This window comes from Hyperolius riggenbachi, chromosome 12 (assembly GCF_040937935.1).
Source record: "Hyperolius riggenbachi isolate aHypRig1 chromosome 12, aHypRig1.pri, whole genome shotgun sequence".
NCBI classification, from domain to species: domain Eukaryota; kingdom Metazoa; phylum Chordata; class Amphibia; order Anura; family Hyperoliidae; genus Hyperolius; species Hyperolius riggenbachi.
Window position 1 is genome coordinate 103,870,723 of NC_090657.1, and position 14,925 is coordinate 103,885,647.

At 44.5% G+C, this 14,925-nt stretch overlaps 1 protein-coding gene across 1 annotated transcript in view; it reads left to right on the forward strand.

The window, feature by feature from the left end:
• STAC2 (SH3 and cysteine rich domain 2) overlaps nt 1-14,489 on the forward strand; it is a 159,241-nt gene extending 144,752 nt beyond the window's left edge. Inside the window, exon 11 of the mRNA XM_068263345.1 lies at nt 7,106-14,489. Coding sequence (XP_068119446.1) covers nt 7,106-7,207 — 102 coding nt within the window. The 3' untranslated portion in view covers nt 7,208-14,489. The remainder of the gene's footprint in view (nt 1-7,105) is intronic.
• Nucleotides 14,490-14,925: the final 436 nt, after the last annotated feature.

The following is a 14,925-nucleotide window of genomic DNA, read 5'->3' on the forward strand; positions in this document are numbered from 1 at the left end:
GGGAACTACACCAATGGTGTCTACCCCAGTAAAAAAAAGCTGAGGAATAGGACACCCAGACATAGTTAATTTATGAATTATTGTATAAATTAACTATGTCTGGGTGTTCTATTCCAAATGCTGAGGAAGGGCTCCGCCCGAAACATGTTGTGTGTGTGCCTCTACATGCTCACTAATACAGCTGGTCGCTAAAGCCCTTTGTGTGCAGTCTCCGTTTTTGAATAAATTATTTTGCCATAGCATCACTGTTTAGTTTCTGTAATATTTTAGTTTGAGGCAGGGGTCACACTTGTCGGCTTTCGTGCGAGTTTTCGGCACAGAAAAACTGTTTTCAACTGAGAACTCATGTTAATCAATGAGCTAGGTCACACTTGAATGCAGTTTTCGCGTGCAGAAAAAAAACTGACATCTTGCGCAATTTGTCAGTTTTCTCTATAAATTACATTAGCTGTTGTAAGGTAAAAGGTCACACTTGTCTTTCAGTTTTCTGAAAAGTGTAGAAACTGAAAGACAAGTGTGACCCCTGCCCAGTGGCGTAGCTAAGGAGTTGTGGGCCCCGATGCAAGTTTTACAATGGGGCCCCCCAAGCACTCTATACATAGCAATTGATACGGTGCACCAAAACCTGCCAATGGCAACTACAGTGTCAGAGGTGCAATAAGAGGATGGGGAACAGTTTGTTAATGATTACCACTATTCAAAGTATCTATAGAAGTGATTATTATGAGCACAGGACCAATAGAGAGGTAATACTGTAGTTGAGGAAGGGCCCTTCAGGGCCCCTCTGGCCCAAGGGCCCCGATGCGGTCGCTACCTCTGCAACCCCTATTGCTACGCCCCTGCCCCTGCCTCAAAGTGACTGGATATCAGCTCAGGACACTTGAGTGCCCTGATAAGACCTGAAAACCTTTCAGCTTCTATCAGGGAAAAAAAACCTTATCCTTTTGGTTTTCTGTCCTATCACAAAACAGGATCCAACTTTTCTGTTGGATCCCAACTCAAACCTCTGAAGATCGTCTTCTACCACACATATATTTAATATCAGTCTTTTTTTTTTGTTATGTCAAAGTGTTGCTATAGGCTAGATCAGTGTTTCCCAACCGCTGTTCCGCGGCACACTAGTGTGCCGCGGAACGTTGCCTGGTGTGCCGTGCTCTTATCCCCCCTCCCGCCCGTCCCTGCGGCCGCCGCTGTTATTACCTTAGCAGCGGCCGCTCTCCCCTCTCCAGACCATGTATATGCTAGCAGCGTATCTCCGGCTGCTCTGTGTGATGCACTGATGCGGAAGGAGGCAGGGCTCGGTTACCATAGTAACGGCGATACATATCGCCGTTACAGGAAGCCGCTGCCCTCCTTTCTTCCGCATCAGTGCATCACACAGAGCAGCCGGAGATACGCTGCTTGAATATACACGCGCCGGAGAGGGGAGAGCGGCCGCTGTTAACAAGGTAATAACAGCAGCGGCCACGGGGACGGGCGGGAGGCACTAAACTGGCTATACTGGGGCACTATACTAGCTATACTGGGGGGCTATACTGGGGCACTATACTGGCTATACTGGGGCACTATTCTGGGGCACTATACTAGCTATACTGGGGCACAATACTGGCTATACTGGGGGGCTATACTGGGGTACTATACTGGCTATACTGGGGCACTATACTGGCTATACTGGGGCACTATACTAGCTATACTGGGGGGCTATACTGGGGCACTATACTGGCTATACTGGGGCACTATACTGGGGCACTAAACTGGCTATACTGGGGCACTATTCTGGGGCACTATACTAGCTATACTGGGGCACAATACTGGCTATACTGGGGGGCTATACTGGGGGGCTATACTGGGGTACTATACTGGCTATACTGGGGCACTATACTGGCTATACTGGGGCACTATACTGAGGCAACTAAACTCCCTACACTGGGGCAACTATGCCAGCTATGCAGCCGCACCCCAGCCCCCCCCCCCCCCCATAGCGGCACTGTCCACTAGGTCGCGCAAACAACCGGGGGCCGCATCGCCCCCACCGCGCGCGCGCGCCGTTCCCCGGAGAAAAATTTGGTCAGACAGTGTTCCCCGGGCCGGAAAAGGTTGGGAAACACTGGGCTAGATGTATTATTTTGACTTAGGAGGGGCCAGCTTCCAAATATCATGGCACCGCTGCCCCAATCCATGGCTGTAGACTCTTTCATTATCCACCAACTGCAGCCCACTCAGTAGCCAACACTGTTTCTGAGAAATAAAATAGGGGGCACCTACTGATCATCATCATACATTAAACCAGTTCTTGCACTTTGCACATTTTTGACCCTTTTACCGTCTCAACAACATTCATAAAATGATTTCAGCTCAGTGGTTTGCTAGGGGAAGGGGATGTTATTGTTCTATTATAAAATACGTATCTTTTTTTTTAACCCACGTTAATAGGGAACAGCTGGATTAGCTGTGCTGAGTTTTAAAATCACAAGGGTTCACTTTACAAGAACCCTGCAGTGAAAGGAATATAGAGGCTGTGATCTTTATTCCCATTTATAGAATTATTAATATTTAGTATTTATATAGCACCGACATCTTCCACAGCGCTGTACAGAGTATCTTGTCACTTAAAGCGGATCCGAGATGAAAAACGAACTATAACAAGTAACTTGTCTATATATTATTATTATTATTTATTGTATTTATAAAGCTTATAAAGCGCCAACATATTACGCAGCGCTGCACTATAGATAAAAGGGTTAACATACAAGGTAGGACATACAGGAAACTCACAACAAAACAAGATCATGCAAATGATTTGATAATACTGTGTCATAGATCAAAATAGAGATTGTTCTAGTCCACAAAAGGGGTGATTGTCAGTAAGATTGCATAATCAAGGTGTAGGTAGAAAAAAACAAAGTCTTGTAAAAGTAATACCTTTTAATGGCTAACTGATAAAGTTAAATAATGCAAGCTTTCTGGGATCTAGTCCCCTTCTTCAGGCATATTTCTAGATGTTAGCTGTAGTAAAACACTGATGCAGGGAAGCTGCATGAAGATGGCAGTTGTACTGGTTGCTGTTTAGCAGTTAGATGTCAGGTGATCAGTAGGCTGGAGCCAGTGAGCTTATGCAAGCAAAAATGAAATCTAGCAGGTTTCTGAAGATAGTGAAGCCAAGTCAATCATGTTACATAAGGAGTCATGAATCCCATTCCACAATTTAAACCTTCTGTTAATGTCTTGAACAATTTCATAAATTTGTACTCAGAAATCTTTCTTGCTTGTTCATTTTTGAAGTTACCCTTAAGAATAAATACTTTTAGATCTTGCATGCTGTGTCCTGGTTCGCAGAAGTGTTGGCCCACTGGTGTGTCCATTTTACCCTCATTAATTTTAAAGCGGTGATGGTTCATTCTTGTGCGCAGTTTTTGTCCTGTTTCTCCTATATAGATTCCTCTTGAGGGGCATTTCATGCAGCGTATCATGTATACAACATTGGATGATTCACAGGAAAATTGGTCTGATATTTGATTATATTTCTGTGAGTTTGGTATTTGTATTTGGCTTGTGCACAAGATATAAGGGCAGGTCTCACACCTTGCGTTATTACAGGGTAATGTGCCTGGAGTTTCTGGTGTAGATAATGCACTTCTGATAATCATTTGTCTCAAATTGGGAGGTTGTCTGAAAGCAAGCATTGGTAAATCAGGAAAAACTTCTTTCAGGCGTTTATACATATATTGTTTGGCTAACACGGTACAGAAACATTTTTACTACTATATACATAATCAAGGTGGAAACACTAAAGGTAGCCATACACTGGTTGATTTGCCATCAGATTCGACCAACAGACAGATCCCTATCTGATCGAATCTGATCAGAGAGGGATTGTATGGCTACCTTTACTGCAAACAGATTGTGAACTGATTTCAGCCTGAAACCGATCACAATCTGTTGTGGTGGTGCTGCCGCCGCTCCCCCCGCCCGCATACATTACCTGCTCCGCTGGTGCGACTGCCCCCGGTCACCGTTCTTCTTCTCCGTCTCCGCTCTGGTCTGCTCTGGTCTCCGGCATGCTTCCCTTCTTCCTGTCTGGGGGAAGTTTAAACAGTAGAGCGCCCTCTACTGTTTAAACTTCCTGCCGGGACAGGAAGAAGGGAAGCATGCCGGAGACCAGAGCAGACCAGAGCGGAGACGGAGAAGAGCGAAGACCCGGGAGTCGCGCCGGCGGAGCAGGTAATGTATGCGGCTCTATTGCGTCGGTCGTCGGGCACTCGAACGCCGCTAGCGATGCGCTCTTTACCTGCGGGCGATCGACGGTTATTTTCCGCACGGCGCGATCGATGGGATCGGACGGAATGGATCGAAATTCGGCGTGTAGCGTGAACGATTGGCAGCAGATTCGATCCCAGTGATCGAATCTGCTGTCGAAACGGGCGCAAATCGGGCCAGTGTATGGCCACCTTAAGGCCTCTTGTACACTGCACGCGATTCCGATTCAGATTCCGCTTTTTAATCAGTTTTTACATCAGATTCAGATTCCGATTTGCAGTGTGCAGGGAGCAAACTGCAAATCTGAATCTGAATCGGATGTAAAAACTGATTAAAAAGCGGAATCTGAATCTGAAACGCGTGCAGTGTGCAAGAGGCCTAAGGGAGAGGGCCCTGCCAGAGGCTTACAATCTAAAGGGTGGGGGTGGAGACAATAGGTGCATCTGTTTAAAGGGTGTCTAACAGAACATATTATGGTGCCGGTGTAGGGGGGTATGCGAGCATGAAAGGGTGAGTCTTATCTTATCTAAAGTTTAGATAGTTTAAACAGCAAATATAGCTGCAAACAGCTTTAATAGAAAATTATTATTTCTTCCTGTGATACAATGACAGCAGCCATGTTGTTTGTAAACATTACACAGAGGCAGGCTTATCTGTATCTTGATCACTAAGCCTGTGAAAAAAACCTAATCCCCCTCCTCCCCTCTGCCTCTGAAATCAATGGCTAGTAACACCTCCTCCTCCTCCTGCCCAGACTGAGCTCCCATGAGCCCTCGCTACTGCCAAGGCTCTCTGAAAACCTGTGGGCGTGGTTTATTTAGTTTATAGGGAATTAGAGTATTAAAACAAAAAAGTATTTGGCTTGAGGAATGCCCTATAAACAATAGGAAAGGAACACAATTATGCAATGAGTAAAAGTTCACCTCGGATCCACTTTAACTGTCCCTCAGAGGGGGTTATAATCTAATCAATACCATAGTCATATGTCTATGTATGTATTGTGTAGTGTATGTTTCGTAGTCTAGGCCCCATTTAGGGGGAAGCCAATGAACTTATCAGTATGTTTTTGGGATGTGGGAGGGAACTGGAGTGCCCGAAGGAAACCCTCGCAGACATGGGGAGAACATACAAACTCCTTGCAGATAGTGCCCTGGCATAGCAGATGTCTGGGTGCTATGCTGATCTTTAGACTTCAGAGTCACACCTGGAACATTCAGCCAGTTGAGTCAGATGACTTGATCTGCATTCTGATTCTAGGTCACTGAATAAGTATTAGCGGCAGATGGCAAACATACCAGCCAGGCAAGCACAGAGATGGATTAAGATGTAATGGGACCCTAAGCAAGGTAGTAGATTTGGGGCCCCCTTGTGGTCCTTTTGGTAGGCTGAAGTGGAGAGATGTCAAAGAAGGTGGCAGGTGGGCCCCCTTGACACCCAATGGGCCCCAAGCACCTGCCTAGGTGGCCTAGTGGATGATTCTGCTCTGGGCAAGCAGCATTATTAACGAGAGTAAAGATAGCACCGCCATACTCTTCTCACAATGGAGCATTATCCCTACCCTCTTACGCATTACTTCGGTGGTATAAACTTGTCTGTAAAAATTCCAAGCAAATGTATCTCAGGGATATTTGCACAGTTTAAATGTATGATAATAGATGTCAACTGATTGCAACAGTCCCGATGATCTTCCCCTCAGCAGGGAAATTATCTCCTGCAGTCATGGTGGCAATGTGGTACATGAGTAGTGCAGGTCAACTCATGTGGTGTGCAACTGTAGTGGATGGCCACGTGCAAACGCGGGACCAGGACTGTTCACGCTATGCACAACACGCGGTATGTGCATGCTATGAATGTTAGCATGTTATTCACAATACGCTATGTCTGGACAATGAAAAAATATAACATCTGCCATTTATATGCTTCCAAATTAGTTTGACCTTTAGAAGTTATTAGTTGGAATTGCTTCTAAAGCTTTTCATCCCAAGTATCTCCTCCCCTACAACTCACCAGTATCCTTGAAGTTTCACCAATTATGGCTTCTGCCCAAGTCTGCATCAGTTTATGGTGGTGAGGTAATCACTAAAAGGGGTCCCAGTGAGTATAAGGTAGGAGAGAGGACCACATTTTAGTTGTTGGAGGGGGCAGAGAGGGTGCAAGAAAAATCTGAGAGTGTATATAGGCTTTAAAGAGAAACCGTGACCAAGAATTGAACTTCATCCCAATCAGTAGCCGATACCTTCTTTTACATGAGAAATCTATTCCTTTTCTTAAATGGATCATCGGGGGGTTCTGCATGGCTGATTTTGTGGTGAAACCCCTACCACAAATGATGTCCGTGTCTCACAGCACTGAGGTCCTGACATCACACTGTGGGAGCCTTGTTGCATTGTGGGAAATAACAGCTCTTTACAACTGCCAAAAAAGTAAGCAGCATCTTTTTCCAGTGACATCGCCTGCCAGCAGTAAAAATGTCACCATGTGATAAATGTCAGAGTGTAAATCAGGGAGAGGAAAGATTTTACAATGGGCAAACACTGACTAAATCATTTATACATTTTTTTTTGTAAAAATGAAGCACTTTTTTTTATTACATTGTGTTCACTGGAGTTCATCTTTAACTCATGATTGCCAATTGATCAGAAAAGAACATGTAACAGATGAACCATATCCTATTAACACTAGTAAAAGTTTGATTTTTCACCAAAAAGGTCCTCAAAAGTAGATTTAGTCTTTATCTGCCACCATTATAATATTTTCTTCTGTATCCTTGAGCTCCTCTTGTGCTCATGATTTATACAGGCTGTGTCACTCCATCCCTTTAACATCTTGTAATCTTTTTTATCCTCAGGTCTGTGTGGGAGTTGGGAAGCCAGAGTCGGAAGGCCTCATTAAAGTGTCCAGTGGAAAGAAAAGAGGCTTGGTGCCTCAGGACTGTCTGGTCGAGATCTGAGTGGGCGCAATTGCCCTAGCACAGAGTTACGCTTCACCCTGACTTAGCTCAGAGACTCCAGAACGCCCTGCAATAAGCAATAAGACATTCAGGGTACTCTGAACGAAGATGCGGGATGGTAACACTGGGATAACCCAACTCCTGCCTGACAAACTCCGGCAGTGACTCTCTATTGCAGAACCTATAAATGCTGCATCGAGCCTCTTCCACACTGTATATAGAAAGACAAATATTTAAAATGCGTACTTTGCAATACGTCCACACCAGGTGTCTGTGACATCACTCAGGGCCATCTCTTCAGGGAAAGCCACTCAGTGACCTCATGCCAGGACTGATGTCATCAGGAATGGTCCTCAGTACTGACCCAACCCTGCCTACCGTTGCAGGGGGATTCATATCGCTTAGCATAAAGCACCTCAGGAGCTGGCTTACTGTCACAGTCACCAACATTTTTGTCACCTCCTCTCTGTAGAACTGAAGTAAATACATCAATATTTATATACCTCTGTAACTGACGTGTCACATGTAAAAACTGAGCAGAGGATGCAGATTTAGCTTGAAGGCGTGTTTAGGTCTTTAATGACACGCTGTGTGCATTTTTAATGGAGCCGATATGAAATATTCATTTTTACATGTCTTTCACTAGACCTGTGATCTGATACCTTTAGATGGTAAACAAGCAGAAAGCAATATGAAAAAAATCTGAAAAGCACAGCTCGATGTTTACCTCCCAGATGTTATTTTCTTGATCAAAGGCGATCATTTTACAGGGAGGAGCCTTCACTTAGTTGTGTACAAATCTGGGGTGCTCATTGTATGGGTTGTGATGACCTTACGTGACCCAGTTAGAGATGGCGAGGTTCTAGGAGATCATTCCTCTGCACAGAAGAGGATACAGACCTTGGTTAAGGAGAACAAGGTGAAACGTCTACAGAAGATCATAAGGAGAAAGACAACTTACCAAGACAGTTGGGTTGATAGAGTTACCAACTTTAGGAAGACAGTAGTAGATTTTCTTCAAGTGAGAACTTGACTACGGAGTGTTGAATTTTTACAAGATCATAATATGCAAGTCTATAATAGTTCAATTACTAAACTGAATTGCAGCATCATTAAACTAAGCTGAACATATATGGAGGAATAAAATTGTAACTGGCTACAAAGAAATAAGGCTCTCCGGTTTTCCAGAGCCTTCAGAACGCCTTGTACAGATATTGACGCAAGGAACAGCAGTGGTGTCTACTTTTCTATTTAGAACTGACAGTGGGAGCACAGTTACAGCTTTTTCAATACTAAATAGCATCTAAGTTTCCACAGAGAGCATTCTGAGCTTTGTAGAGACAGACGTATGAGCATGTGTGGACAGCATGGCATAACGTAGAATAGATGTTTAGAAAGGAAGCACCTATTAGCCTTTTAGAAATAGCGGTTTAACAATGTTTTTCAGAACAGGGTGCATGATAGCAACATAGAGGGTGTAGCTCAGAGCCTACAGAGAGTGAGACCGCTAAAGAGGAGAGTTCAGACAACAATCATAACGGCTGAACGAGGCTTTTAGAATGAACTGCATGCATGCACCTCTTTAGGAAACAACGATGTAGAGAAGTAAAGCAAGACAAATTTCCTTTGGAAAAGAGAGTGGAGGGCATAGAATAAATCCTGCAAAGAGAATACAAAAACGTGTTTAGCGGTTGACCACAACCAGAAAAACGCTGCAGGAAAAATGTGCAGCTTATGCCAGTTAGCCCAGCTACTGGCATTCATTCTGTATCCTGCTCCAGAGAAATGAAACAACGCTTCTGATTGGTAGCTGTGAACAGCAGCACTGTCTCTGCCATCCTGTTTAGTATCAGTCAGCCAGTTAGTTCTGGTTTCTTGAGCTTAATTCAGAAGGGTTAAGCAGAGAGAGGAGGAATAGGAGAGGGCAGTGTTGGAGATGCAGTAGAAGTGTGCCCACCAGCACCCATTCCTAGCCTTTATTGCTCACCCACTCATATGTATATATATAAATCTATGTATATAGACATCTATGTATATGTCCACCCCCACATCCAGCCTCCAGGCTACTGCAAGTCCTGCGCTGTGCCTGCACCATCTCTGTCCCACGCAGAGCACATCATCGTCTGGCCCTCTGGCAGCTACATCAGTGCTATCATTACCCTTTCAGTGCTGAGCACGGCTCCCAGTAAGGATGTAAATTTACAGCGTGCCAGTGGCGTAGCAATAGGAGTTGCAGAGAGTGCGACCGCATCGGGGCCCCTAAGGGCCCTCCCTCAAATACAGTTTTAGCTCTACATTGGTCCAGTGCTCATAATAATCACTTCTATAGATACTTTGAATAGTAGTAATGATTAATAAACTGTTCGCCATCCCCTTCTCGCACCTCTGACATTGTAGTTGCCATTGGCAGGTTTTGGTGTGCTGTATCAATTGTTATGGATAGAGTGCTTGGGGGGCCCCATTGTAAAACTTGCATCGGGGCCCACAGCTCCTTAGCTACGCCACTGCAGTGTGCCAGTATTTCTCTCTGTGTGTAAGTCATTAAGGTAATATGTACTAGCTGGATTATATATCCCAAAATATGCTACATGCCAGCTTTACTGCCACCAACTCGAATCTTAGGCCCCTTTACGCTTTATTATTGCTGTGTCAGCCCTCCTCATCTCATAAATAATTCATTTCCCTGACACTTGCCTTTCTTTGCTTTATCAGTCACCTTCAGATCCATCTTCTATTCACTAGTTCCATGCTCCCCCTTTCATTTCCTTTAATGCTCTCTCTAACCGCATCCTTCAGTCCTTTCTTTCCTCACCCCTTCTCTTCTATTTCTTGGAAAGCCCTATTATTCTCTCCTCTCATCCCCTATCTACACATTGGGCCTCATCTACGTAAGGAGACAGGCATGGAAGAACAGTAAAGCATAGCTGTGTTCGCTTCAATCACGCAATCATTTTCAGGGGACTGGAGAAAAAAAAAATAGGACAGTCTCTGTAGATGATTGGACTATTGTCAGAAACACAGCTCTGCTTTGTGTTTCTGTCTTCCCTGCACATCTCTTTTTGTAAGTTGCCATCATTACTGACATGCTGTTCAACGGACGGAGACTTTTTCTTTCTTTTTTTACCATGTCTAAAAATCAGATCTGAAAAAAAAAAAAAAATTATATATATATATATATATATATATATATATATATATATATTCGAATTATCTGAATGCACTTTTTTCTTACGTTGTTCTTTAGAAAAAAAAAGCATTAGAGCCTTTACATTAAATTACATATTAACCACTTGAGGACCCACGCTTTACCCCCCCTTAAGGACCAGCGCTGTATTCTGTGATCTGTGCTGGGTGGGCTCTGCAGCCCCCAGCACAGATCAGGTAGCAGGCAGAGTGACCAGATCGCCCCCCTTTTTTCCCCCCTATGGGGATGATGTGCAGGGGGGGTCTGATCGCTCCTGCTGACTGAGGTTTGCGGGGGGGCACCTCAAAACCCCCCTCCACGGCGACATTCACCCCCTCCCTCTCCTACCTCCCTTCCCCGGAGATCAGAGGCTGCACAGGAACGGATCTGTCCTGTGCAGCCTCTAACAGGCTCCTGCCTGTCATGTGACAGCGATCCCCGGCCGCTGATTGGCCTGGGATCGCTGATCTGGTACAACGCTGCTACTGTTAGCAGTGTTGTACAAATGTAAACAAAGCGGATTATTTCCGCTTGTGTTTACATTAAGCCTGCGAGCCGCGATCGGCGGCCCGCAGGCTATTCACGGAGCCCCTCACGGGAATTGACAGGAAGCAGCCGCTCGCGCGAGCGGCTGCTTCCTGATTAATTAGCCGGCGACGCAGAACTGTGTCGCTGGTCCTGCAGCTGCCACTTTGCCGACGCGCGTTATGAGTGCGCGGTCGGCAAGTGGTTAAATACAATTACTTATATCACATGTGTTGCACAGTACAGCAAGATCAGATTATATCTACCATTGACCGTGCTAGATTAGCCACACTAGTCACATGCCTAAAGGCACCAGTAGCTCCAGAGGCAGCTACCCAACACTAAGCCCAGCATCAATGAGGGCCGTTTTAGCTCTAGCCATTCAGCTGCTTCTGGGCTGCTGCCTTTATACGATGGTTGCCTTAGCAACTTTAACAATATCTGCATTGAAGAGCGGGTGTGGTCACATGCAAGGGGTAGGGTTTAGTGGATGGCATGAAACTTTACTTCCTGCTTTGTGCAGACATCTGAACTAATGACACAGAGACGTTTGTAGTAATTTACACCAAACCATTTGCTGTTGCCAATGTTTACAGCTAGTGTACATGGATTATTTAACCAGTATTAACACACTTAACATTAGAGGGACAGCATAGGGGCGGCAAGACGGTTGGATGCGGTGTCACAAAGCCGAGTCCGGATCGACTTCAGCATGCAATTGATCGGGAATCGGCCTGCGGTGTATGGGCAGCTGACAGATCTCTGTCTAATCAGATTTGATTAGAGAGAGATTTGTCTCTTGGTCGAGTATGCCCATCATTGCTAGATGTATGGCTAGCTTAACAACGGTTCCTACGTGGTGCCTAACCCTAACTTCCTCACCTTATCAACTCAAACCTTCCCCTACCCTATCCCCTAACACTAACCTTCATAGAAGTACACCTAGCCTTGACCCCTAGCACCTTATAAAACCGGTGCTTGGCTAAATGAAAACAACACGGGTGCCCAGTGTACAATTTGTACCATTAACGCTAGCACCCAAATTACCGTTTCACCCCAAGGTTGCTTAAAGATCTGGCATATCAGATCTTTATGTCTCAGTGAACTCTGAGCGCATTGTTCCCCTCCTTATCCAGCTCACTAGAAGCTGCTCCATCATGCACCAAGCCTTCATCCTTCCTCCCCTCCACATAGCAACAGTATGCGTTGCTCTGACATACCAGAGCAAAGCGTTAGTATGGCTATAGCGCATACTGTTTGAAGGAGATTCTCCACACTGCTTTCAGTTTTTCATTACCTTCATTCTTGTTTGTCTGCCTTGGTTTCATCCCTGTGTAGCAGTTATGAGTCATTTCTTATTGTCCGTTTACACTAGCCATGTTTCAGGGCAGTGCACATTCTTTTTCCACCATCCCCTAATCACTGCTGCCTGAGGTTTCTCTTGACTTGCATGGTTCTTATTCACACCAGCTGCGGTTCAGTGCTGTAAAAATCGCTCAATATCACTGCATGTTAACAGACTCTTACTATCAGTGTGAAGGGTGATCAAAAGCACCTTATAACAAAAAAACAGAGAGCGCCTTCAACCTGGCTCAGAGCACTTGTTGGCACTTTATGCAGCCTGAGGAAGTGGGCTGACACCCCGAAACGCACCACCAGTGCATATTAATATTCATTTAATTAATGAATTTGTCATTGAGGTAAGCCACCTCATCTTTTTATTTTTTTTTATTTTTAACCTAGTTTTATTACATCCTTGGACGCCTCTTTCTCCCTTTTGGTCTTACTGTCAAGTAGTGCGAGTCCTCACATGCCAGTATTCTAAATCAGAACAAAAATCAGTATTCCGTTAGAGCCTAACTTTAAAAAAAATGTTAACAAGACATAAGTATACTAACAACCACTTTAAGGTCCAATGAATTCACATATATTCACCTTTTCCTGCACTCCCTATCAACCCACACAGCAACTCCCTCACACATGCCATCTCACCCGCTCTTAGGCTGACCAGGTGTCCTGCCGGGTTTTTGAAATGTCCGGGTGAAGAGAGCTGAACACAGAGGGAGCTGAGCTGCAGCTTTATTTGTTCAGAAATGACTTGATTACAAGTCAATCTGATAAAATATCCTGCAGCCTGCAATGCTGTCAAGTTTGCTTCAGTGAAGTGTAACTATGCCTTGAAATGACAATAGATCATAAAGTCTTATAATGTTTCATGTTTTATTTTCTTGACTGTATTTCATTTTTTTACAGCAAAAAAAAAGCTAATTTTGTGTTTCATCTCACGATTTTACACTTTCAACGCACATATAAATGTGATCATTACCAACATAGCACCAATTTAGAGCTAATAACAGTTGGAGGAGGGATCCTGGAGGACCAAGTTGCTATGCCACTGCTGCAGATATTTTCCTAAATGTATGTGATTAGTTTGACCCGGTGATTGAGCTGAACACAGATCAATTTTCAAACCTGTGAAAATAATAACTTGTAACAGATTTTAATAATTGGTTTGAAGGAGAATCCTACCGTAAAGAGTCATTTCCATTGGGCTTGTATGGCATTCTATTTAAAATAATCAAATCTGCTACCTTAAATCCTGTTGTACTACTTCATACACAGTACAAAACAATTAATCAGAAATTATCATTCCTCAGTGCATCAGATTTCGGGCAGATCAAGTTTACCAAAATATGATTGTATTTATTGAACTGTGTATGCTCTGATTGGCTGGCTGCCATCTTGTGTTCATTTATAATATTTGCTTCCTGTGTAGACTAAAACAGGAAGTTAAAGCAATATATGAAGAAGAGGTTCATGATCAGCCAGCAAAACGAATCAATCACCTGATAAAAGTAAATCCATACGTCTCTGTGAAACAGATCGTCTTTAAATGATAAACCCAAAAATGTGGACTAAGGGCTCTTTCACACAGAGACGTTGCGTTAGAGGGGACGTTAAGGTCGCATAACGTTCCCCTAACGCAACGCATGGTGGTGCTAAACTCGGACGCTACATAGAGACGCGTTATGCGTTTCTTGGTGCGCCGTTTTCGTTCGATACTGGTAGAACAAAAACTGCGCATGTGTCCAAAGACTGTGGAGACCACGTGATCGGAACACTCAGCAATCACATGGTTCAGCCAGGCAATCGCCGCACAAAGCGGCCGCTCCAGGAAGTAAACACACAGTGCAGTGAATATTAATTAGCCATGTGGCTAGGAACAATAGCGGACTCTCCCCTTACTGAGCATGTGCAAACAGTCTAACGCAGCTAAAAACACATATAACGCACAGCATGCTGCACTTTCTTTGAACGTCCAGCATTACACTGGAACGCAACGTGGGCACTGTGAACAGCCCATTGATTTTTCATTATTGTGAGTTGGGCTGCGTTACAGGCTGCTCTAACGTGCGCCTGTAACGTCCCACTGTGAAAGCAGCCTAAGTCATGCAAACACAATGCAGATAATGTCTTTGGTGCAGAGAAAGACTAAGATGAAATGAGGCCCTAAGGCAGGCATGGGCAAACTCGGCCCTCCAGCTGTTACGGAACTACAAGTCCCACAATGCATTTGCCTTTATGAGTCATGACTGTGGCTGTCAGACTCCTGCAATGCATTGTGGGACTTGTAGTTCCTTAACAGCTGGAGGGCCAAGTTTGCCCATGCCTGCCCTAAGGTAATGTAGCAGCTTTTGGTCTCCATGATAGACTTTGTGGTAAGCGGAGGTGGGAAAAGAGTCAAAGAAAGCGGCAGCTGGGCCATTTGACAACCACTAGGCCCAAGGCACCTGCACATGTCATGTGGATAATCCTGCTCTACCTTGGTGGAATCTGAACTGTATGGCTACCTTGATATGTAAACTATGAGGAGGTCAAGAAAGTGCCGTACGAGTCATGTCAGTCCCAGCGCATATACACATACTGTACCTTCTATGCATGTAGACTCACTTAGCGTTTCCACTAGACAAATGTACGCAGCCATGTGAAGACTCGGTTCATCATTACT